The 26171-nt window shown below is 42.1% G+C and overlaps 1 protein-coding gene across 1 annotated transcript in view; it reads right to left on the reverse strand.

The window, feature by feature from the left end:
- Positions 1-26171, reverse strand: part of aopep (aminopeptidase O (putative)) — an 81631-nt gene that overhangs the window by 42990 nt on the left and 12470 nt on the right. Inside the window, exons 6-11 of the mRNA XM_069683352.1 lie at positions 13797-14010; positions 12261-12367; positions 5633-5735; positions 4618-4725; positions 4032-4075; positions 968-1028 (exon numbers count right to left, since the gene is read on the reverse strand). Of these exons, the coding sequence (XP_069539453.1) occupies positions 968-1028; positions 4032-4075; positions 4618-4725; positions 5633-5735; positions 12261-12367; positions 13797-14010 (637 nt within the window). The remainder of the gene's footprint in view (positions 1-967; positions 1029-4031; positions 4076-4617; positions 4726-5632; positions 5736-12260; positions 12368-13796; positions 14011-26171) is intronic.

Consider the following 26171-nt stretch of genomic DNA (forward strand, 5'->3'; position numbering starts at 1 on the left):
GAATTTTCATTATGAGAGCGTCATTAAACTGCCATTTACAGCTGCACAATAGTGAGACAATTGCTTCTTCACTCCTGTCATCTGAGAGAAAATGCTTACAGCACACTCATTTCGCAACACAGAAAAAGTTCTCCAACATGAAATGACATGAAACACTGCTGGCATTAAACTGGATGTGAGCACAACATTTTAACTGACATCAAAGTCTGGTTGATTAAATGATCTCAAAACTATTTTAATTCAATTTTTATTTAATTGTCAGCTACCTATAGATTCCTTTTTTCTTTATTGCTGTTCTTTTTATCGTGTTCTTCTAACTACCACTCAAGTTTCCCCTGACTAAGATGGTAAAAAAGAAGCAGAACAGGAAAAACATTAACAGAACTAAATGAAGTTGTGCAGCCCCTTAAGGGTTGACAATCACGTATAACAATGGTAGATACAATATACACAATAATTTAATTATCATTGTACATGTACAACAAGATTCAAGCTGCAGCAACCAAGCTGCGTTGGAGGAATAGTATAAAAAAAAAACCCATCATAAATAAGGCCATCTAATCCTTTCCACAACCTGAAACCAGTCTGTCGCGTAAACAACGGCTATGAAATTATCACCCTATACATGTACTGTATGTGCCATGTGAGAAAGTGCTAAATACGCTCTACTTCATCTGTCAGTATGTAAACTCATAACAACAGCTGTGTGTTAATTTGCTGCTATTACATCTACCCTTACTAATGTGATGCTTCTGAAAAGAGAAGATTAGAGCTTATTGTAAGTGCTTTCTTCTAAACACAAACTAATTTAGAATGCTTAATCAAATATTAACTATAGCGATTACCATTCGTTAATTAGCATAACAAAGTTTTATTTCTTTAATACATTGAAATATGTAAAAAAAAACGGCACCTTTATCAAACTTATTTTGATAAAATCTCATAAAGAAAGCAACACTCTTCATACCTCTGGAATTCCCGGCCGATCGAGCCAGTCAGCATAAATAGCACCGAGGGTGAGGCCTTTTCTGCAACACAATGGCACAAGTGTTAGTATTATTCCTATTATTATAGCAATGACTGTTATTGCCCAAGACACCCTATGAAAACATGGCTCCGAGAAAATATTGTTAGGGTCATGGTGGAGTAGAGGTTTAGGCCAACACCTTAAACAAAACGCGGGGCACACCCACTTTCCAACGCAAGGACAAGCAAACAGACATGTACAGACAGCGAATTGGATTTATATGTATGCAGTACGTGTATAAGTGTGTGAGAGTGCTTACGCACACACATACACTCAGTGCCAGTGCTTAAAGGAAAATTCCACACTTGGCTAGTCTGAGGCTATTACTGTTTATTAATCAGCGATGTTAGGCCCATTAAAGGCGTTGTTTTAAAATGAAAAGTTGTAATTTACATTTTTGTGCTCCCATTTTCTCTCAGGCTTCTTCAACAGACGCTCAATTAGTGACTTCACACATTCACTAAAAACTATTTTTAAAGGACCTAGGTGCAATTAGACTATGCAGATAAGGGAACCTCAAGTGAACACACATTTGCATCTTCTTTCCTCTTACACAACACTTTCATACCTTAAACTTGTATTTTATACGATGTCCCAAAAACAGAACACTATCACATGCACTGTTTAAAGACACACACTTTCTTACCCACTGGAAGAGACAATTAGGTAAGTTATATAAAAGACCCCACTCTAGAGAGGCCAAAAAACGAATACATTGAGCAGCATGCTTAGCAAAACCGAGTGTTGAGTTTAGGAAAACAAAGCTCCAAAGGTAAAGCAGGGAAAAACTTTTAAGGTGAGCCTTTCTTAAGAGGCTGAAAAATCTAATGTAATCCAATACACCAGCTCAACCATAAGATTTGCTTTTATGTTGCCTGTAATGTACAGGCTTCTGTCTAAGCTGTCGTAGAGGTGTTAATTCAATGATATTTCAGCATCAAGGTCATAATTGGTGTTGGGGCTGCACTGAGCTGCATTATATTCAGAGGTGTTTCTAGTACTCTGGCCCCCTCATGTTTGTAAATAGGGAGGACAAAAAATCAGACTCACATCTCAATATAATTTAGTTCAGTACAACACCACCTTTAATTATGGCCTCAGTAATAAACATAATTGAGTGTAGGTTTTGCTGCAGACCCCTTCCAAAGCAGTGCAAAGCTTAGCCTCAGTGTTGGTACTCTGGCCGACTCTTACTAACAGTTAACATCAATCTACTGCAGGTAATATGCTTACAATCACACAGTAACACGTTTCTCATATAACCCAAGTTAAAAAAAATAGGAACCACCCCTTAATTTGATCCACAGCAGGCGTTTAAGGACACGTCAGACTGAGCTTGTCAGGCTCGGCTCTTGGCTCAACATGCATTAGTAAAACTTTACTTAATCCACCTCTTAATGACTTGAACTGAAGGCTGATTTTAAAATGCCAATATTTTGATCGTTCGTGTCTGATGTCATGGCAATCCATTTTCATATAAATGTAAGATATATATAGCTTTGGAACATTACACAGAGCCTAATAGAGTGGTTAAAACAGGTTTAGAGTGACTGGCATTTTGCTGTGAAAAAGGTCAAGGCTGCGTCCCTGCCTGCACACACCAGTAAAGTCTACCGTGTCATTTCCTATTGTATATTTGCTAGCAAGTTTGGCAGATGGAGAGTGGTCCTTCAGTAAATTGAAGCTCATAAAAATCCCTTTATACTCCACAGTGTAATAGAAGAGGTTTACTCACTATTCAGAAACTGGACACTAAAAACTCCATCATTGAGCTCACCGCATGGAAATTTCCGCTCTTGGCATGAGGAGGTGAATCAAAGAAGGTATATAAAGACTAAACATCTGCCACACCAACAATGAGACGCCATACGGTGGGATTACGTGGGATTATACGAGAGTACTTTTGTTGCGTGGCAAACAAAAGGTTAATACAGTTAATACATCACATCATATGTCAAATAGGGTTTCATCACAGGACGAGATAGAAGTAAGCTTTATGTCTCACGAGAGCCAGCGGGGCAAGTTTTCTCATGTTGTGCTTGGTAACTGTATTTTGTTTAATTGGTTATTCACTTTAATGGTGATAGATGAGAACATGCTGCATTGAAAAAGAGGGACTGTGTTGCCAGGGAAAACAGAGGTTTCTTATTAATGAAAATCAATGAATGCATTGATTTTTTAAATGTTTGTTAATCACTATTATGTTTAGTGTTATAAACATTATACTCCCCGTTCAGTCGGAGGAATCTTCACGGTGCAAACACAGCGCCCTTGACCCTCAACAGCGAGTGTCTATTCTCATCCTGAACCTCACTCCTCTAGCAGGTTGTTTACTGAAAGAGGCATCAGATCCAAATATTGACTGTCCCCAACTCCCTCTGTTTAATTCAATCAATCTCTGCTAGAGCAGCAGCACTCTCCACATGACAGAAAAGGCCAAAAAAAAAAGGGAGCGAACAAATGGTTGCTGAAAAAGAGAGCGGTTAGAAAAGTAAGAGACAGACAGGGAGGAGAAGAGGGACAGATAGACAGGCAGAAGAAGAGGTTAATGAGGCAATCAGGAGAAATAGAGAGCTGAATGATTAAGCGAGCGCAGAGAGGGAAAGAGAGAAAATTAGAGAGGAGGAGAGCAGGAGGAGCAGTTATCCTTTTACACTTCAATTAATATGAGAGGGGATGAGACTGCTCTCTTAACACGATTGGTGTTGGAAGCTTTTCGCTGGCCATGTTTCCACAGCAGGAACAAGTTAGTCAGAGGCCAAATCAACACATACTCATGTGTTTGACAGAAAATCTACTAACAAGTCACATCTGTTGCGAAAGGAAAAAGTTGTAAGGCTAAAGTTCAAACAGAGAAATGATGAATAGCACATCTTTAATTTGTCTGGAAATGGAAACCAGGCTACCAATTCTGAGCACAAACCAAAGTGGTTTTAATGCGTCTAGGCGGATTTTTCATTATTCATGAATCACTTGGAAGCATTATTCATAGCCACTTACATACCTCTCCATGTCGGGAAAGGTAATCAGCAGCATTCGCAGGAAATCCTGTTAAAAAGAACCAAAAAGAAAAAAAGACACAGAGAGAGAATGAGGCATTAAGGGAGGAGTGGGAGGGAGAACAAAAAGAAAGAGAAAGGCATACCTGATCTTAAGTCAGGCGTGCAAGGTCAAACAGTGTTTATGTAGCATCCATTATTTAGTGGTAAGACTCGCCCTGCCGCTGAAGAAACAGGAGCCAGGTGGAACACCTCACATATAACACACACACACACACACACACACGTACATACACGCAGACCTACAGGTGTGATCCCTCAGCTTCACTGCCACAGCAGAATAAACATATATGCGACTGAGCTGATGTACGCCGATCAATCTGAAAGGCTGCTGGAGAATTTCCAATGAATTAAGCTTTCACCAGCCTCCAATTAATTTATGGAAATAACATCGTGCCTCAGAGACGGGTCATCAAAACAGTTCAAATCTGAGCTTAGATTTTAATAACAGCCTCTCCAGTGGCTCCAATTCAATAACATGATTGTCTGATAAGTTTAAGTAAAAAGGAGTGTCCTTTATTACAGCCTCACCTGAGACAAGATGAGCTGCCCGTGGTATTTCTTCACAAATAATCGGAAGAAGTTGATGAATTGCTGCTCGCCTACTTGACTGGCCAAGAACCTGAGAAGGAAGTAACCCTGGACAAAGGACAAGACAAATAAAGAAAAAAACCTGTCATCCATCAATGACACTGAGGGCAAGTGAAGCAACACCTTTAGCAATCACAAGTGCAGCTTTTTTTTTCTTTTTTTTCAGGAAATGTTGGGAGGAGAGAGTGGGGGACGACATGCACCAAATGATCGTCAGACCGGGAGTCGAACCGGCGATCAGTGCGACGAGGACTGTAGCCTCTGTATATGGGGCGCATGCTCTACCAACTGAGCTAAACCAGCACCGCACAAGTGCAGCTTTAAAGGAGCAGTCCGCCCCTGGAAAAGTCTGCTGTCAGTCAAAGCTGGTGTTCTCTGTAATCCATAGAAGCAATAATATTTGAAGTTGGCGCCATAGCTGTGGAGAAAGTTGTACAAACAGCTCATGGTTTTGCCCATTCTAAAGTCCTACAACACCCAGTGTGCATTGCACCCCTCCCTCTGAAAGGAACGGCCCAGCTTTGCGCTGCAGGCAATGGCTCAGAGCGGTACAGAGTCCGAAATAAGACGAGAATATACCGGTGGATCATCTAAAAAACCTTCAGGTCTGCAGTCTATATTTCAAACCTGACGATTTTGAACCAGACATGACATTGGAGACGGACGTCCTAGATTGAGGAAGTGTAGTTTAGCGAGCTCCCTGGCGGAGGTTTTCCAGGATAACGTCCTCCAAAGGCATGGAGCCAAACTGCTTTTTTTTCTTACCATAATGACATTAGCTCCCTATAATAGCATGATAGGACTGAGGTTGAAAATCGGCGAACTGGCTCTTTAAGTAAATCTATTCCAGAAAAATACACAGGATTGTTCCTCGTTTCCTTTTCCCTTTCATTCATTTCTACTATCTCAACCCATTTCCCCACTTTCCTTCCTGTCTTTCCCACGTTTATCTCACCTTGAGGTAGTGGACTTGCATGAAGGCTTTGTCAGGGTTGAGGGCATGTTTAACCATGGAGGCGCCGGATTCACTGACCTGCCCGGTGTTCTCTGTGTTAGGTCTGCATGAGGACAAATAGAGCGTAGAAACAATAAGACACAAAGGCAGATAACACAGGTATAGAAATGGGGATACACAGAGGGAGGTTTAGCAAGAAGAAAATGACACAAGCAGAGAGGTTAAAACCGAGCAGTTCGGAGAAAGAGACCCTAAGCTCAGAGTTTATATTTTATCCCTCGCTGACAGATATTTTAGTTGCAGGAAAACCACAATTTCTGCAGAGCAGGAATACATTGTCAGCAGCACTAAATCCAGCCACTCAGCTGGTCCTCTCAATGGTGAACACGTTGCCAAGTTGCCGTAGTTTGCCCGAGGCAGGCAGGAAATCAGGCTGCAGATTTATAATAGCATGCTATACTGTTTATATGACCTCACAGCGCAGCGCTCTGACTTTAGAGGCCATGACTCACTGAGCGAACATATAACACTTCCACAAAAAAAGCACCCCCGTCTACCGTCACAAAGGAGCCATGCTCTGGGTTTCACTTTCCCTGCCACACGGATACAAATCATCCCTTCAACCTCCATAAACACACAAACAAACACACATAAAACCAATAAAAGCCAGACAAACACGGAGCTGACGTGGGATGCTGTGCAATGATAGTTTCAGTTAGCCTGTATTGATCAGGCTGAGCAGATTAACTCAGTGTGCCAATAGGAAGGCCTTGAAGGATCACCCCCCTGCCAAGTCGATACGCCAGGCGCCTGGTCCACCAATCAATACACCCTTCATCACCGGCTCGCACTTTTCCACAGGGCCGCTTCCTGACAGGGCTGACACACACACACATACACGCACACACACAAAAAGACAAACAGGGAGACCACAAACACACATTCAAAATCCTTTTCACACTGATTCATTTATGATGTAAAACGTCAATGTTTAATCTGTCGAGTTAGGCTTCAGCTGTGAGCAACAAGTTAGTCAAATATTTGATCTATGGGAGTCTTTGTTCGGGCATGGGGAACACGGAGCGTAGGAACAGGGGGGAGATGAGATAGATTAGGGTTTGAGGGGAAGGCGGAAGTGTGGGAGAAATCGAGGACAGGAGATAGACGGTGAATGTTTGGTTTGCTCAGCGGACGGAGAAAGGAAGTCATCAGCTTCCTGGAATTTCTAAATTCGACTGGACACTCTTTCATCAGACGAGTATAGGGTGTTTCCTCCATGAGTGCACAACAGCAGGTCCATTTTTGGAACATCTTGCAAATGTAAATCATGTAAATATTATGAGCCAGTCAGAATAGTCAAATATATTTGTAACGCAGGCAAAACACTATAAAATACATTGCTCTCCTGCCTGTGGTGCCCATGTCTGTCTGCTAGTGCTGATAACATGAAATAGACTCTTTTTAAGACAGCAGGACGTGCTGTATCCCTGGGAAATTGTGTGTGTGTGTGTGTGTGTGTGTGTGTGTGTGTGTGTGTGTGTGTGTGTGTGTGAGAGAGAGACAGAGAAGTACAGAGAAAGAGGGACTGGGGCAAGAGACAAAAACAATGACAGAACATGTATTTCCAGAAGAGAAAAAGTGTCGCTTTCGTGCGTCAGAGATACCAGCGGCGCAGCGCGGGCAGGAAAAATGTTGATCCATCACTGCCGTGTTAGACAAAGGAACTCCACCCTTCCCACTGTCCGGAGCAGGGATGTATGGATGTGTAAATCCTTGTCTTTCGCCGTCTCTCTTTGTCAGAGATGATTAACTACTGCTTTAAGAGGAATCGCTGCTCGCTGCCTTGGGGAATCACACAATAGCTCAATGTATTGCAGAATAAATGGTGCTCTTATCTGACTTGTAGGCCATGTGTGCGAGAGGGAGGGTGTTTGTATGTGTGTGTAGCCGTGCATACACCTGGGCGTGTCTGAGATTGAGAGAGAGAGAAAGAGCGGGAGGAAATCAGGAGCTATTACTGACAGAACTTAATGTGAAATGCACACACACACACACACACACACACACACACACACTGACAGAGGTTTATAGCTCCGTGAGCCATATCCTGACAAATTACACTGGGTTGACTGTGGAAACCGGATAAGGTAGAGCAGCACTCCCAGCAGCCCAGTGAATCAGCAGGGAGAATGGCGTCTGGCCCAGGCTGCCCTAAATATAACTCATCTGAAATGGACTGATAAACGCTGGCCACCGGGGCCCCTGCTGGATCAGGGGGTGTCGATTGTGACCCACTGAACTTGGCAAGCACAATCAGCCATTTAGTCTTTTATGTGTGTGTTTGTGTGTGTTTACTGGATATCTCCCAGAATATCCCATTGCACTCTTCTTTCCCTTCGCGAGGCCCTCTCTAAAACGTCTCTGTGTATTGTTACAACCGGTTTATGTTTATTTATAACATGTTACCCCACAGTTGTAATGGGAAACAGTGGAGCCACATCAGGTTTTGGACGTGCATGCAGTCTAGCCCACATCAGAAGGTGGAGCGGTCCGAGTAAACCAAGCTCTAAAATCTGACCTTCCAGTGCCTCTTGAGTTAATGTAAGATTCATTTCTGGGAGATACAAGAGAAACTGGGAGAAACCGTATCTATATATCATGATATCAGACACTGATGAGAGAATGAGACATTGGGTGAGAGTGAATAACTGAACAGCACTGGTCACGGCATCAACAGGGAAAGGGTCAGTGTCAAGACTCTCCATGAGCTAAGATGAGGTTTCAATCTCTCTCCCACAACGACATGTGGTTAAAGCTACTTAGTGAACCTGAAAGTTGAGATTTCCTTGCACACACGCTGGTCCCAAGGTCAAGAATGAGCCTTTATTCCGAAATAAAAATAGGTACTATGCCTTGCGTTAGACAAACTTAAAAATTTGGTGAAACTTTATTTTACGTGTCACAATTTTCATAATTTTCTAACATGTTTCCTTGAAACATTTTTATTTTACATTTTATTTGTTTTATAGTTTCTTTTTACAGTTTTTTATTCTCTGGATTGCTGTATTGCAATATTAATTATTGGCCTCTATGTATTATTCATTGAATCATGTCAACCTTCATTGAGGCAGATTCTAACCCATCTGGGTTAACCCTTTGGGTTAAAGAAATAATCTCAAAGATTTTCATGTAAATAAATGTCTGTTAAGTTAGCCACAGCCCAGTTAGTGATGTGTTTTCCATCAGCCAGCAGTGGTTGGTCTGCCAGAGAGGGTAGGCGGAGCTAAGCGGCTGCTTCTCCGGTCTCTGCAAGTGTTGCGAGTAAACAGTAATCTACTATGGCTGAACAAACAAAGAAAAGATCGATGACTACAGATACAACTTCAACAATAAGTGAAAATCCAAAGAAAAAGAAACAAATTGGACGCTCAAATGAAGGCAAACAGTCTGAAAAGGAAAGCGATCGTCAGCGAGGAAAATCAAGAGTTACAACCGGAGCCATGGACCGTGGACGTCACACATGCAACACTGTCTGGATATCGAGGAAGTGTGCTCCCATAATTACCGTTTATCGCCACAGGTGCCGCCAAAGAGAACGAAACTGAGATCTTTGAGATTACAACTTTTAACTTAACTGATGTGTCTAAATGTGCTCTATCAATAACAGTGACATGACATGACCAGGCAGATAAGCACTAAAAACAGGGATAAATGAATTTACTTGTAAACATATACTCAGTTATAATTAATTCATTATTCACAACCGTCTTCTTAATACGAGTTTAATTGAAGGCTTGCATATAAGCATAATACATTTCAGTCATTTCATTCAATACCCATTTTTGCTCGATCAGCTGAGCTGCTGTGCTCTAAATGACTCTCTCACTTAAACAGCTATTAACTGGATATAATTGAACACAAACTTTTTTCTATTGCAACCTAATTACATACAAAAGGTCTTTCCGAGAAACACATTGGAAAATATTAACAAATTACAAACCCATAAAATTAACTTTTGTATTCTAGTATCATCATGATTTGACTCCATTGGAAGTCGATTAACAGTATAATTAACTTACATCTCAGCACTACTGAAATTTACATGCTGATACGAGTAGAAAGAAACAAATGAGGGCATATTGATGCTCTAAAACTGGTCTTTGCATTAGCAGATTAAAAGCAATACCTGACTCATGTTTGCATTAACCCATGTGTGAGCAGCTGTCCTTTCTGCCTCAACATGCTCCACCGCTGCTTTAAGACAAGTAAGGATAAAGAAGTGACTTTTATTTGCGTGCCACTTTTCAATACAAATATGTGTCCATGTAAGATAATCAGTCAAAATGTATGCATCAATGAGTATGGGCATGTAGTCGGTGTGTGTGAGTGCATGCTTTGTTTGCATTTTTCAGATGTTAGTTTTATGTTGTTGATTTAACCCCGTCAGGTGCAGAGAAACCCAATCCTGATCCTCCAAACCGCCCTTGTGTCTGCCTCATAGGGGAACACCCTGATAGGCTGTGAGACAGACAAGCTCTCAAGTTCACGTTTAACCCTTTCACTCACACACAGACATCCTATCTCGGGATATACCCTGTGTCAGAAAAGTGCTTTCTATGATTTTGTTAATAACGCACAACATGGAGTTTATCTGCATTTTAAGATGGAAAGAGTTACTAGACACAAACACAGTCATCGCTGAAGCACTGAAGCCCATGAGGACATAATCATTATTTCAAATACAGAAGCTTTCCACCAACACCGGTTGCTCTTCTCAGGAGAGCCTGAACTGATTTGTCTTCTAAATAAATTCTTAAGTGTTTCCACTGTGCGATGACACGCATTATTAGTTAGGTGACATAGTTAGAAGTTAGTGCCAAGCAGGAGTGCCGTGAAATCAATAGCACATTGATTTGCTGCCATGCTCTGTACGCTCTCTTACAAGCGTGAATGTCAATAGCGCACTATGCTATAAGTGTCATCTCCAGTGAAGAGTTTTTCCTTTTAGCTACAATATGACAGGCATAGTGCTAATAAGTGTTACGTTTTCTTCCCTTAAACAGTTAACTCCAGGCGTGGGTTTACACCTATAATCCCCTGATGACACTGTGCTTCCACCCTGCATAAAACAAACAGGGTGTGGGTCCCACATTGTCAGTATCAGATGAAGAGTCTGTGTGTGTTTGTGCGCGCTCGCTGTGCCTGTGTGCAGACTTCTCTAAGACATGACAGTACAGTACACCGGGATATACTCGCCACACCTGTACCCCTGGAATGCATTTACCTCGAGCTCACGTGTGCGTCTGCACGTGCAGACACAACCAAAAGCTGAACATGCTGTGACCTAAAAACAGTCAAAGACAAAGGAGCTTATTTAAACATGTTAACCTCCTGCCTCAGAACATGTTGCACTATGCTTCCCTTTTCATGCCTAAACTTTTTGCAGCGTGATTGTGGTTACTTTATAGGGATGGGAAATGTCTTGTGGTTCAGCTTTGGCTTTTTTAAACAGCTATTAGTCACCCTACTTAGGGTTCATCTTTTTGTACTTGTAATGTGTGTTTTAGGCGTGGCATTGCCGGCAGTGCAGAAGTTCATCATTCACCTTGAAGTGGTGACAGTTATACCCCTTCCCACTTAAATGAGTGCATTGACACAGGTTTTTCAGACCTGGGAAGACCCGCTAATAAATGCCGATTGTCTCTTTTCCCATTGCCAGTGGAGTATACTGCTTTCAGTCTCTTTTCTGCTGCATCACCGTCTGGCGTCACAAACGCGCCGGAAACAGCGTTAGTAAACAGTGAAGATGTTACAGTGGTTCGGTCTTTATTGTATCTATGACTCATTCAGTCTATTTATCAAACAAAGTTTGAGCACTCATCGGACGGAGACGGGCGGACTTTGTAGCTGAGATGACAAAGAGTCGCAGAAGTTACCGATGGAGCATAGCATTGCGCCGGAAAGGGGTCGGAGATTAGCATGTCGACCCGGGTTTTGTGTTCCCATCAATGCCGATCGGTGCCGAGGCGATAATTACCCGGTTTACTGCAGAGTAATTTGACCCGAGTCTGAATGCCGATTGTAACCTTTCCCACTAAGTGTTAGCGGGTGTTAGCGGGTTTTTTGACCAGTGGGAAAGCGGCTTTATCAATGTCTGCCTTGAACTTATAAATTAAATATTGTAGATTATTTGCATACATTTCACAGCAGTCACTTTGTTTTAAACACAATATATTGGACTAAAAGTGGTTCTGAAACAGTCTGTGAACCTGATCAGGAGAGAAGTGAAAGTTAGAGATGAGCATGTTTTAAAAGTAGTGTGTGAATATAGCAGCTCAGGCACCGAGTAGCATAATTAATTAGTCAAACAGACCGCCATAGGAAAGTGTTCCCTCCCCTGTACGAAGGTTTAGTTAACCTCGATTGATATATAGAGATAAAAAATAACAGTTGGTAAGACAAAGTCAACATTAAGGGACAAATCCTTGTCAGTTTGTGTCTTCTGCTTTGATCATGCTTATTGAAGCTCCAGCTGCACTACTCACAAAGAGCTAATTCCTCCACAGAGGCAACAACTGCATGATAATTAGAGCAGATGTACTTGACTGGAAAACACACACACACACACCTGAGGATCTGAAGTGCCTCCTCTGAGTTCTCCAGCTCGTCAGATAGTCGTCTCCACCTCAGCACTGCCTTCAGGTCAGACTGCTCTGCTGTGTCTGGTAAGGAGAGCTGAGAGAGCGATACGAAGAGTTTAAAAGGTGTGGGGAGGAAGAGTTAAGGTAAAGCAAAGAAATTAGTGGAGGAAAAATACGGTGAATTTCTTCAGCAAAAATATGAAGAAACAGATTCAATTAAAAATGCATGATAAAGGCAGCATTGTCCACTTACACTGTGTCTTATTGATTTAAGCAGCAATAACAGGCCTGCTTATGTCTACGTTGTCAGAGCCAAGTCATGTCCTTAAGACGACATGAAGAAACAGAGCAGACGTAAGAAAAACATTTGTGTAACTCTAGACGGTGTGGGAAAGTAAGTAGGAGGATTAGATCTGCGTAGATGTCAACTCCTTGATTAAAGCTGAAGTTAGTGTTGCAAGCGAAGGATTCCTGCCAACGCTACGCCCTCTTCTTTTGTCCTGTTGTTAATCTTTTTTTCCCCTGCAGGTATCCCTCATTAACAGGCATTAATTAGAAGGACGTGAGAGATTTCCGTTTGATCTATAATCTACTCCTTCTACTTCTATGTTCACTTTTTGAAGGGTGAGTGGGTTGCAGCACTTTTTCACAACTCGTGGTTTAGCTTAGGTCACTGACTTCTAAGTGAGACAGGAAATTTGGGTTTGATGGTTGGTTGGCAGGAACTTCTTTACCAGTTTTGTTCTCGTTTCTTCAACTCCTCTGACCTTTCATACTATGTTTTGTTTCGTCTTTGAGCTTTATGCGTTCAAACTTGGATTTTTGTCTTAATAGACCACTTCCTTGTGTGCTTGATGTATGATTTTATGACAGTAAGGAAGTGGCCAACTCTACTTGACAGGCGTTCCAACCACAACAGTGACATTTGGAAATCCTGGCAGAGAAAATCAGGACATGGAAGGGTTGAATGTGGTGCTGGATCGTATACTGTACTTCTAAATACTGACGGAAATGGACTACAGAAGCATCAAAATAACACTTTCTGAAGTTGTTTTTCTTCACTGATTTAAATTTCTATAAAGAGGTAATACCTCCAAAAGATGGCCACAACAAACTGGAGCCCTTTTTTCACTGCGGTTCCACGTCAGCGCTGTAACAAAGCTCCGCCGTCATGCAGCCTTTGCCATTTTACATGCAAAGCAAAACGTGCGCGAGGTGTAAACAAACAGCACGCGCTTCAAATACACACACACATGGCGCTGTTCCGTCCTGCCACAGACGCTGTTACGCCTCTGTTACTACCTCCGATGCCGGCTCAGAGGCAGAAACAACTTGGCCCCACCATTACAAGACTGAATGTAACAGAGGCTTAATAATCCTGCCTTGAAATGGCAGTGTATAAGGGGTTTGGGATTCACAAGTTAGCTGAACTTGTCTGTATGAAAGCTTTTATTGCCATCTTCGTCCACTTGCTCGATATTAAAACTTGAAACTACACCCATAGGGCAGCGATTGTACTGTACTTGTTGTGCTTTTGCCCAGATAATGTCCTCCAGGTACGTAGCAAAGCCTTCGCTGATCCATTCCTCAGTCCAGTCTCTGGCTCCGATAACCAGGCCGAACCAGGAGTGGGCGATCTCATGGCAGACCCTGGACCCACACAGAGAAAGGCTGTTCTCTCCAGAACCAGGACTCCCAGTGCCCAACACGCTCTGGGACAGGAATATGATGTGAGGGCTGGGGGAAGACAAATGACAGAGATAAAGAATGAGTATGAGGAATATAGCCAGTGTAAAACTTTAAAACAGAAGAAATGAGTGAGAAAGAAGTGAGCGATGTAAGGGTACAATGATCAGAAGGTGGGAGAATAAAATTGCTCGTATAATCAAGCAGATTCAGGAAGTAAGAGGAAGACAAGGAAACGTAGAGGGGACAACAAGATGTTACCGTGCGGAACTGTAAAGACGAGAAAAGACCAAGGAGAGATGAAGATGTTCTGTCCTGCTGTCTGAAAAGATCACAGAGTGACTGAGGTAATTTTCCACACCTATGATTACAGAAAATTTAGCCTGAACACGCCATTCAGGATGACCCAACATGTGTGGGTACTAATAAGTATGGGAGTCGCTAACTGCCCATCCCTTTCTCTCTCTACTACATTGTGTTAAGGAAAGGGCAGCTTAGTCATCAAGTGTTCATAGAAAACTGCACTGTGCAACGATCAGGCAAGAACATCATTAAGGCTGGACTGAGGCTTTGCCCAGCTGTTGTTGTAGATTTATGAATGAAGGTCAGTTTTATAGCTCCCACTCCTCCTTTTTTACTTTGTGTCTGAACGTGACGTTAAGGCAATGCTGCCAATTAAAGACGTTTTATAAACTGTCAATATGAGATCATTATAAGCGATATCCTAACGCCTTTATGATCTTTATAGAGATTGAAAACAACGGTTGACAAATGACTATATTTAAAGTCTGTTCAAACTAAATGTTCATGACTGATTTATGGAGCAATTAAGTTAATTAAGATGTACCTTGCACGCTTCTCACAAGGAAATCAAACATGTGGTTCTGGTTATGATCAAATTTAATGTGCATCTGAAGTGTATGTAAAGAAAGCAACAGGTGTTTCCTTATGTGCACGTTTAAAAACAGACAATATATGTAGAACAATCACACACACAAAAATCAAAATGTTTTAGTGACATCAAAGAATAGAGGCTGGAGTGATTAGATTAACACTGCTTGTGTACATTATGTGTGAGAGTGTGTGTTTGCACATTTGAAAAGCCTCATTAAGCTTTTTTTTTAGGCAATAACAAGGCTGTGAGCGGTTAAATTCCACTATAATTGTAAGCAAATGTACGTTTGCTTTTCTATACGGATAATTGTTTCCCCTAATCTCCATTGGAAAGATCTGATAGAAAGGGGTTAAGTAAGGATTGTGGTTTCCCCCTCAACTTTTTCTTTCTTCACAATCAAGGAAGTACATTTTTGGTTTGATGAGCGTTTGGAAAGTGTCTTTAACTGCACATGGTTCGTGCCAGCAGAGAATACAGAGCTGCTAAATTAGGATTGGCACAGACACACAACTCTGTCAGGGTTGAGTTTGATGTTAAAATGAGGGAGTGTATTACAGCAACCTTTTTTTGAAATTGTACAACATGTTGAAGGTTGGAATTTTTTCAGCTTTTTCACAAGAAATTAATTCATAAAAATATCTTGATAAAGACTTTTTGCAGACTGTCAGCAAAAGTTGCCCAAACATGTTTTTTTATGTTCAAATAGGACACCAGCACATTGAACAGCACAGATAACACTGAATCAGATTCAGGCCATCTTCATACCTGGTCGTAATTCAGACACAGGTTTGATTTTTATGTGACGTCAGTCTGAACAGTCATCAGGATTCATTTGGCCTTTACATTAAAGTAATAATCTGGAAGATTTTCATGTATATAAATGTCTGTTAAGTCACTGTCTATCACCGAATGAGGTAACACAATGGTGATTGAGCCGATGGCCCACTGATGAAAGCCTTTGCATTTGCAGTATTACAGACTGGGTGCAACTTTCACGGAAGAAATCACAAGCTGCGCCCAGTTAGTGACGTGTTTTCCATCACCCAGCAGTGGTTGGTCTGCCAGAGAGGGTAGGCGGAGCTAAGCGGCTGCTTTTCCGGTCTCTGCAAGTGTTGCGAGTAAACAGTAATCTACTATGGCTGAACAAACAAAGAAAGATCGATGACTACAGATACAACTTCAAAAATAAGTGAAAATCCAAAGAAAAAGAAACAAATTCGACGCCCTGATGAAGGCAAACAGTCTAAAAAGGAAAGCGACCGTCAGTGAGGAAAATCAAGAGTTACAACCGGAGCCAACCGTGGACATCACACATGTGACACTGTCTGGATATCTGGGAAGTGTGCTCCCGCAATTACCATTTATCACCATAGGTGCCGCCAAAGAGAACGAAACTGAGATCTTCAAGATTACCACTTTAACATTAAAATCTGATTTAAAAAAATAATACCGACAACCAAACATAAAAACAAGATTGAGCAATTTATCCGGACTGCTACTAAGATCCTACAGCCATAATGTCTCTTTGAGGGTTTCAGCTGAAATGGTCATGCTTAAACAGGCTCCAAATAAAAACGCTACCATGCTGATGTTTAACACAAAGCACAGCTGAATTTAACAGACAACGAAAATTACAATAATTCATCTTGGAGGGAACATAAATGTTTGTAACAAGCTTTGTGTTGAGATATTTAATCACTGACATTTAAAACAACACAGCAGGAGAATTCAGAGGACCACGAAAGGCAGAACAATAAATTGAAAGGCAAGAAGGAATATCTGGATCATCACACATCCATTCCATACATGATATTATGCAAGCATACTGCATCTTGAAACATTAATGCAAACATTCAGCTCCACATAGAGACAGGAATACAGGACATGTGACTGTTAACCATGAGACAGAGCTGGTAGACCAGGACCAATAGGAGTGCTCAGTCAAAGCCAAGGTCATGGCTGAAGACTTTTCTGGAGCATTCTTCACTTGTGTCTTACGTAACCGGCTGTGGGTGCCCTGAGGGGCTGAGGTCTGACTGTGCGTGAGAGGCAGGCTATTCTTCAAGAGGAGAACTAAAGAGGGGTCACAGAGGTGCAAATGAATGCTCTCTCTCTCTCTCCTGGCCCATATAACAACACAGGACTGTCTCGAATTCCTTTCATACTCTCTAGGTCTTAAGTGTCCCGGCCACTATTGACCTGACAGTGGTGGGAGAATTTATGGCAAAGTGCATGTCACTACTGAAAAAGTAGTTTTCAAAGGGGATGTTACTCTGTTTCCCTTTATTATTTAAAGCATTATAAATAGATGCTTAATACGGGTAAACATCCGGTAGTTTTAAACCACACAATACATTGTTTCTGCTTAAAAACTAAACAGTGGTCCTTCTCCTAACTGCTGAGGCCATGCCTACTTTCAAAAACATAGTTTTTCCCTCCTTAATTACCAAAAATAAAACCCGTCCACACAAGCCCTTTTATAAAAAAATCCCCGTCAAAATGAAAATGCAAAAACACAACAGAAACGCTGTCAAGAGAATGCCACACCAACAGGCGGCCATATAACCCGGTCATGCAAAGAAGAAGAAGAAGAATCGCAGCCAATCAAAAGTATGAAAAAATCTATTGCAATGGCGCCTCGAGGAAGGGGGAAGATATATGTAGCTACACAGTAGCTACAGTTACTTCACCTGTAGGATTCACAGTGTTCTCCCACAGCTGCAATAGCAGCACACGCTGCTGCCACTGATGAATAACAGAAAGTTGTACTATGAGCTGATGTCATCAAAGCGTAAGATTAGCATCTTAAAACAGAGTTATCTTATATCATTGCCATAATCTAATTATAGCTGTGAGTCAATTATAAAGGAAAACACTGACTACAGACATGTGTTAGGCCGGGTCTTCCACACAGTCTATTTTGAGGGAAATAAAATTGGATATGTGAACAGCACAACTATGTTTTATTTCCCTGAGGATTGTTTTATCAGATGCAGGGCAGGCAATCGCCTTCTGCTATTTAGGACCATGTCAACATCATACAATAGGGTCTTACAGGGCCACATTTCCGAGACGGCATCTTAAATCTAATCCCATGTTTTTCCTGATTACACAAACAAAGGGCCTCGCTGGAGCAGGAGATGCTAACATTAGCCTTATGAGTTTCTTTGTAGCCTAATCTTATTCCCTCACAATTGGATAAGCACGCCTTTGTTGTCAGATCCAGCAGTGCGTTGTGTGTGCGCGTGTAAGTTTGTGTGTGAGTGAGTGAGTGTGAAGCACAAAGACAGCCTTTCAGAGACGGCGCTTGCACATGCTCCTCTGAGGGACGCGGAATCCATCACTACAGTGACAAATAGTGTCATCCCACCATGAATAACAACAGCATCTTTCACACTCACTGATACACTGACTGACATTAGTTGACATCAGGGACCTGTCAGGGCTACACGCATAAGCAGGCTCTCAGAAACATTCATGCATATGTAGCACCTGCACACACCTTTCATCTGCTCTGAGTCTGTGGTCTGCTGTCGGGATGTTTGTCCTGAGTGCCAGAAAACTGTTTCTGTGCTGTTTTGAAGTATTAGACATTATTGTGCGAGAAAAACACGGCTTAATTGCACAGTGGGCCTCTGAATTCTGCAAATTAGCACATGTGACTCACAAACAAGTAAAGCTGTTATTACACTGACAATTACAATCAATCAAGCATTAAGAGATAAAGCTGCAACTGTCAGAAAATGTGTTGATAAATTACACTCCTCCACATCTCTGCCGCACGCACTTGTTGACATCCTGTGGTCGAAACAAAATGAACGCTTTCGTTGCCTACCACCCAAATTGTAATGTTGGTTTTATTCATTATTGATTCCCTTGAGACAATCTGTTGATTATGATACCATAGGGCTTGTTTTAAAAATCTGAGGGTCAATGGTACTACCATTGTAACGGGGTGAGTTTGGACTCAATTGCAGCACACGGGGGAACAGGGATTGTTGTTGAAAAATATGCAGGTAACACAGCTTGATCCAAAAATCAGGGCAGAAGCTGATAGAGTCACTAGTCAGAGCCAGGCAGAGGTTCGAGGAGCAGGTAAAGTTCCACAGAGCACGCACACAGTAAAGAGTGAGGCGACACAGTAAAGCCACTTTCCCGCTGGTCAAAAAGACGGCTAACATCCGCTAACACTTGGCTTTTTTGCTTAGCGGGAAAGGTTACAATCGCCTTTCAGTAATTGTTGCCTCAGCTCCGATTCGGCATTGATGGGAACACAAAACCTGTGTCAACGTGCTAATCTCCGCCCCCTTTCCGGCACGATGCTATGCTGTCATCTCAGCGCTCGAACATCGTTCCAAATTTGTCAGCGCCAAGTTTGATAAACAGACTGAATGAATCATAGATACAAAGACCTAACCACCGTATCATCTTCACTGTTTACTAACCCTGTTTCAGGTACGGTCGTGACGTCAGACGGCGACACAGCAGAAAAGACACCAACAGGAGTATACTTCACTGGCAATGGGAAAAGAGACTATCAGCATTTATAAGAAGGTCTTCCCGGGTAATTTCGGTGGTAAAGGGGTTTAAGAGTCTCTAAGCCACAGTCTTCGCAGATGAGAAACCTGGGGAACTCGCACAGCAGCGTCGTTGCAGGGGAACGCCAAACAGCCAAAGGCAGGCAGACAGGTGAGCAGTGGAGCAGATCTGTGACAACCATTAAGAAAACAGCCCTCCACTTTCTGCATCTGAACAATTAATTTATAGCAGAATAATGAAGATGCTTTTCACAATAAACACATGTATATTCAAAATAAAATAGCAAAATACTCCCAAAAAATAAGTAGTTTAAAGCTCCTATGACTTAAATTAATATGGATGCCTCTTTAATACTGGCAAAAGCAAACAAGACCATGAGCGACAAGATTAATTCTTTCTATATAGTTATTTTTAATGCCTGTTTCTGTTGCCATCAGGTTGTTGTCAGTTGAAGGGATTTATAGCACACAGACAGGAAGTGCCTGTATTAACATCTTTCTAGGAATAGATTCACACTGAGTAAAACACTTGACAGTCAAAAAAGACAGCAAGATGATTTTCTATGGATGTAAAGGACAGGATCAAAAAAGAGATAGGAGGTACCGCTTTGTCCACAGGGGTCGCCGACATCAAAACTAAACGAAAGCTCCTCGCAGCAGCTTTAAAGTTATCCTCCACATTAAATAGTGCCCCTTAAAAAAAAGCAAACTTGGTCAAGACCATAGACTGTATAAAGAGATGGCCGACATGACGGCGCCATACAGTGAACCCAAAACATTTGGAGCGCCCCTTACTGATTGGCTGCAGTATAGGTCATAAAGCCCGCCTCCTCCATGTTAACAGATGGGACATGAGTCAAACTATAAAATCAAAATACACACCAAATACATTTTTTTCAAACACGGTTTCTGTCATTATAGTTAGTTCTTATCATGCTGATTAACGTGCTAAGTGTAAATTTTTCTGACAAGTTTATTTGTAATTTGCTATTTGATGCTGTAAAAAGGATGACTGACAGCTCTGTTGACAAGTACGGCTCCTGCAGCCGATCTGTTCTGGATTAGCAGAGTAGAGGAGGAACTGCGAGGGGAAACATAACTAAAACAATCACTACAGTCATTGAAGTTTCCATACCTGTGAAAGTCTGCTTCAGACCAACACAAGAAGCTGTTCTGCAGTTAAACACGCCGACGTGCAGGATCTTTGCTGTTTTTTTCCCAGTAAGTCAAGTGTGTGTTTTGGTTCGCGGAAGTGGCTACGGCGGCTCCACCCGCCGATCTCTACTGGGCAACTCCCAATGACGTCACCAGCGCTCATCATTGGGGCTATTTTGGCTTCAAATTTGTACAATGAGAGCAGACGGAGATGCGTCACCTATCTATATATACAGTCACTGGTGTAGTCCCCTCCATCAGGGTTATATCATTCATGATGTTTGATTTGAACTTGGCCCCCCGACACCTTAAGTGTGTGTAGATCCATTTATATCAGCTGGCCCCGTCTCATGTTGGTTTTTGATGTTTGTGATCTCAGTCTGCTTTTTAATTGATTCCTAGCTGTGTAACAAATCCCCCTTCGGATATAATAAAGATTAACTGTCTACTCTTCCTTTCTTAGTCATGTTCTTCTAAATAGATTAAAGAAATGGAATTACAATCTCTGACACTTAATTGGATGCCGAACACAAATTTCAGCTCTTGTGTTAATTATATTTCCTGTTCTTGATTGCTTTCATGTGGTATTTTTAGGAGAAAATCATGCACTAACACACTCTGACAAACAGAGCTTTAATTCATATCCAGAAGGCAATAAACAAGACTAATCACGATGAAAGACCGTGTGCATATAGAATAACAGACAAAAGACCTTATGTGACCTTTCTGAGGGTGGTACCCCGTCGAGTCTTAACGCACGAAATGAAATACTGATTAAAGCCCTCCTGTGATTTCTCACACGACAACCTCACGACTCTGAGTCACCCAGGGTGACTTGGCCGAGAGCTTCAGAGGTGTGTGCCAGGGAAAGAGACACAGATTGCAATGGTGTCTCGCTCCTCCATCTCTCCATCCATTATTCATCCCTCCATCTCTCCATCCATCGTTCCTTGGCTGTAGGCCATTTTTTCCCCAGCGGGACACTTCCATGCATAATGCAGCAGGGGCCATATCATAGTCCTGTAATTGACATCCATAGCCCGGCTAAGCTCATAGCTGGGACACCAGTAAAACAGCCCCACGAGACAGAGGGACGAGGGAAAAGATGATGAGAGCTGAGTGTGCACTGTGTGTGTAAATGAGAGAGTAAAAAAGGAAAGAGATACAATTCAACAAGATATAGAGAGAAAAGTTGGAAAAATACCAGAGCAGAGAGAAAAAGGAACTCAGAAAAACAACAAAAAGATGATCTGATAGATATTTATGAAGTGAGAGAGAAATAGAGCATCCTCCCGTCTGTCACTGTGTCATGAGTTTTTCCTCCTTCCCCAAGTGCAGCGTCAACTCCCCGGTGTGATAACTGTTGAACTGCTGAACCAGTGTGACACAGACATTTCACACATTGCGCACATTACTGCACACCTTTACAGAAACACACAGATAAGCATTTTAAAGACACAGGTGAGGAGATAAACAAAAACAAACAAGCTCACAAACTATAACGTTGTCTATTCTCTTCTATTCATAGGTTGGAGGGCTGACTCTTCCTAATGTCAGCTTACGGGAAACAGCTTTGTCTCCTTTCCCTCCCTCTCGGACAAACTCTGTGGGCTATTTTAGACACAGGGGCCTATTTGACCAAACTCCTACCACCCTTCGTTCTTTTTTAACAAGTCTGACTTCAAATGTCTGGCATTCCATGCTGGCTGCAGATCAGCTCTCTGCTCCCAGACGGGGCCCCGCAGGGCCAGGCCAAATGCCACTCCATGTAGGGCCTGATCACATGAACGGGGGCCAGGCGGGGGCCCCCAGAGAGCCACCCCACCCACATACGCTGCATCGCATCAGAGCCTGAAAATAAATAGCAGAAAAGATATCAGAGGTCATCGGGAACAAGGAGGCGACTCTGCTGCTCGAGACATGAGGCAAAATGAGGCTTTGTAGTGCCGTCACATGAGAAGTAAGTGGCAGGTTTCAAGGTTAGACTGCAGATCCTGGCGGTTGTGAAGTGCTTAATCTTAAAAGCCCATTCATGCATACAGAGACAGCTGGCTCTAAGCAGGTCAGGTTTGTAACACACTGATGGGATCCGTGTAGGTCACAACCTGATGAGGTCAAGAATGCGTGTGGACATACACAGAGATACACATGAAGACTCGGGCTTACAGAGCACCCACATACACCGGCGGAGAATCACAGGCACGGACATGCACACGCAGACACAAACCTGCATTCTTTCAGCAAATCTTCTTTGAATCAGTATCAGCTGGGAAGTGATAGCAGATGTCTGATCCATCCTCTCTTAACAGTAAAACAATCCACAGAGCAGTTTGTTCCTTGTTTAGTAGAGAGTCCAAAAACTGATGTCATGGCCGAGGAATGTTCTTGTGTGTGTGTGGTGCGTGTGTGCAGGATGCTGGAGGAGTGATGCTATAGAACAAAATTAAAACAGTGTGGACACTTTGTCTATAAAGGTGAGCTCTCCCTCTGTGGTTGAACGCATGCGCCGATATCAGAGACCAAATTGCAGGAAGTCTGTGAGTGACACTTTAGGAAATATCGGCACTTCCGAGACAACACCTGAACAAGCAATGTCCGGCCTGTATCAAAGTTAAGGGACTTATACCGTCTCAGTAGAACACAATCGAATAGGATTAATATAAAGGGTGTACACAGTGTTTCAATAAGCGCTAACGCAGTGCAGTATGAGTTCATCTGGCTACAACAAGCGCCTGTCAATCTGCCAAAGGGTGGTGTCGACATGATATTTATGTGACATTAAGCACATTCCCATATCACTGTAGCTATTTGCAGGCAAACATCATCAATCATCACGCAGCACTCAAAAGCCTCTTTTGGCTTCTGCTGGCGTCTGAATGAAACAGACAGGACAAATCTATTTCACAGGATTATAATTCCAGATATTTTCTTGCCTGTTGGGTAATGAATAGACTAATTTTTTTTTCTCTCTTATGTAACGTGAGAGAATGAGGAGATGGAAAGTGAGAGTACTGCGGGGCTGTATGAGGAGTGTTTGACAGAATGGAAAGACGGTTGAAGGCGAGATCGAAGTGAAATTAGCCACGAGCAGAGCTGTCTCCTCCACAGAGGCTTCAGGCTGCCACCTGGACGGACTGCCTACCTGTCAGACAAAAACATGCAGCTGATGCGCCTTAAAGGTGCTTAATGTAAATACGCACACACACAATAGATAATCACTGGGAAAAATGTATGTCACTTGACAAGTACTGTAACAAGTCTCAAGACCAATCAGGTATGTACACAAGAGGAGGAATGCAGACCAAACATTGCGACAGTGAAGTACAAAACCAACTCTGTCTGTCTGCTTGTATTTCCCAGCCTGTCTGTGGCTCTCAGCCCCAAGCACACCGGTTCCAGCAAAGGAGCAAATACATTTTAAAAAATAGGTCAGGAAATATATTTTTCATTTTTATCAAAGGCAAAATAATTTCCCTCAGACTTTAAAGCTGTAGATTTGGTGCACTGGTCGGCTTTTATGGTAGCAGAACAGTGTAGATTGACTCAGCGCCCATCTTCGGGGTGAACAAACATGTCACCCAGAGATGTGGCTCACTAATGTGTTTTTGGACAACAAGGTTGCTCTATAACCCAACCAAATATCATGGGATTTGTTTACAGCAGGAAAGATGTGGCATATCACCAGGCTTAGATAATGGAGGATGCATTCAGAGGACTGACGACCAAAACAGGTTTCTTCCATCTAAGAAACATTGCAAAGGTTTCGGCTGTTCCTGTCCCAACAAGATGCCAAAAAACTTCCCTAAGTTCCCTAAGGTCATGTTTCTGTTTTCCTTTTATTTATATTGTCATTTCCTGTTTTATTTTGAAACTCACCCTTTAAGATCCCTGCTCCCTGTTTCTCCCGCCTCATGTGTCAACCCCGCCCTAATAAGACTCACTTGTGTCTTGTTTCCCCTTAATCACCTGTGCATATATACCCTGTTTGTATTCCCTCTGGTTGCCAGTTTGTTGTGTGTTCCTTCGTGTTGCCTCGTTCCAGCATTTTTCCCAGTGAGTGATTTTTGTGTATTGACTATAGCCTGAGATTTTGACCTTCCTGTATTGCCTGCCCCTTTTGGATTATTAACTGTGACTACCTGTTAAAGCTCCTGTGAGGAGTTTTTCACTGGTTATCAAACAGACTGAAATTAATTCTGATTACTCTATATGACCTACTAAAGCAAACCAGATCATCAGCAACAAGATTGATTATTTCTATATAGTTATTTTTAATGTCTGAAACTGCTGGCGGGGGGGTAGGTGTCAGACGAAGCGATTAACTGCACGCTGCCTTTGTTTACATTTTCCAGGGCAGAAATGTAAAGTGAGTGATACACATGACTGTCAAAGAAAGCAGGATTAGATGTTATGTTAAAAACCACCACTTAAACATGTGCAGGACAAAATCAGCAAAGAGATAAGAGCTACGGCTTTGTCCACAGGGGGCGCCAAACCAACACAAACCAAAAGTTGCTCACAGGAGCTTTAATATGGACTGGACGTTAAACTCTGTCTTTTGCTTTTACCTGCCTTTAGCATTGCATTGCATTTTTAAGCATCATCTTATATTCCATTAGCTATGTCATTATCTCAAGTAGACTTCTGTAAGCTCTTTTAAGTAGTAGCCCAGAACAACCCATTGACAAACTACAGCTTATTCAGAACAAGAGAGAAAGAACATATCACCCTAGTTTAAGCTAACCTTCACTGATCCCCAGTGTCTTTATGGATTGATTTTAAAGTTCTTTCACCTGTTTACGAGGCTCTTTAGTGTTTGGGAGTGCTCTTAATTACTAATTCTTTGTTGTTTTATAATCCTCTTTTAATACAAACTCTTACACAAATGAGATAATCTGAAGCTCAGTCTTTTCTAACAATGCACCAAAACTATTGAACTCCTGTGCTAAGGCTATGAGAGATGTAAAAAATGTTCAAATGACAAAACATATTTAAATGATCATCTTTGGAAACGTAATTTAATGATTTTAGTTTTATAATTATTTCATTGCTTTATGCAATGCTTTGTTTTCACATCTTTTACATACTGAATTTTTACTACCATATTCCTGTTTCTGTTTTTGTCTGCCTGTTTCGTTTGTTTTGTTTTGATTGCTTGGTTTTATCCGGCAGTGTTTGCACTTGATTTAATTTCCCTGTTATATTTCCCTGTTTCTTCGCTGTATTATGAAGCACTTTGAACTAATCCCTCTGTACGAAAGGGGCTTTTTAAATAAGGTTATTAATCTAAAGGTGTATTTTTATATATGATTTTTCAGCCTGGGTTAGCACGGTTAAAAACAGCCGGCTGCATAAGCTGGTTGACCGGCTCAGGGCACAGCTCTCTCTCCCTAAGGCTAAAAGCAAACCCAGACATTGGAAGCATTACCGCTGAGCATTTCACAGCACTTTGCTCCAAATATCTCATTTTGGCCGGTTCAGCACAGAGGTCCCATGGACATTAAGCCGTCTGGCTTTGCACAGACAAATGAAATTACTCCCAGCTTCCAGGTTCCACTACCACACACACGCCCCAGGATGCACACCAAGAGCTGCAGCAGCGTCCCCTACGCTGTACAATGGAC

The sequence above is a fragment of the Semicossyphus pulcher genome, unplaced genomic scaffold (genome assembly GCF_022749685.1).
Source record: "Semicossyphus pulcher isolate SPU_LCO1_2020_fin unplaced genomic scaffold, fSemPul1.0.p SCAF_6, whole genome shotgun sequence".
NCBI classification, from domain to species: domain Eukaryota; kingdom Metazoa; phylum Chordata; class Actinopteri; order Labriformes; family Labridae; genus Semicossyphus; species Semicossyphus pulcher.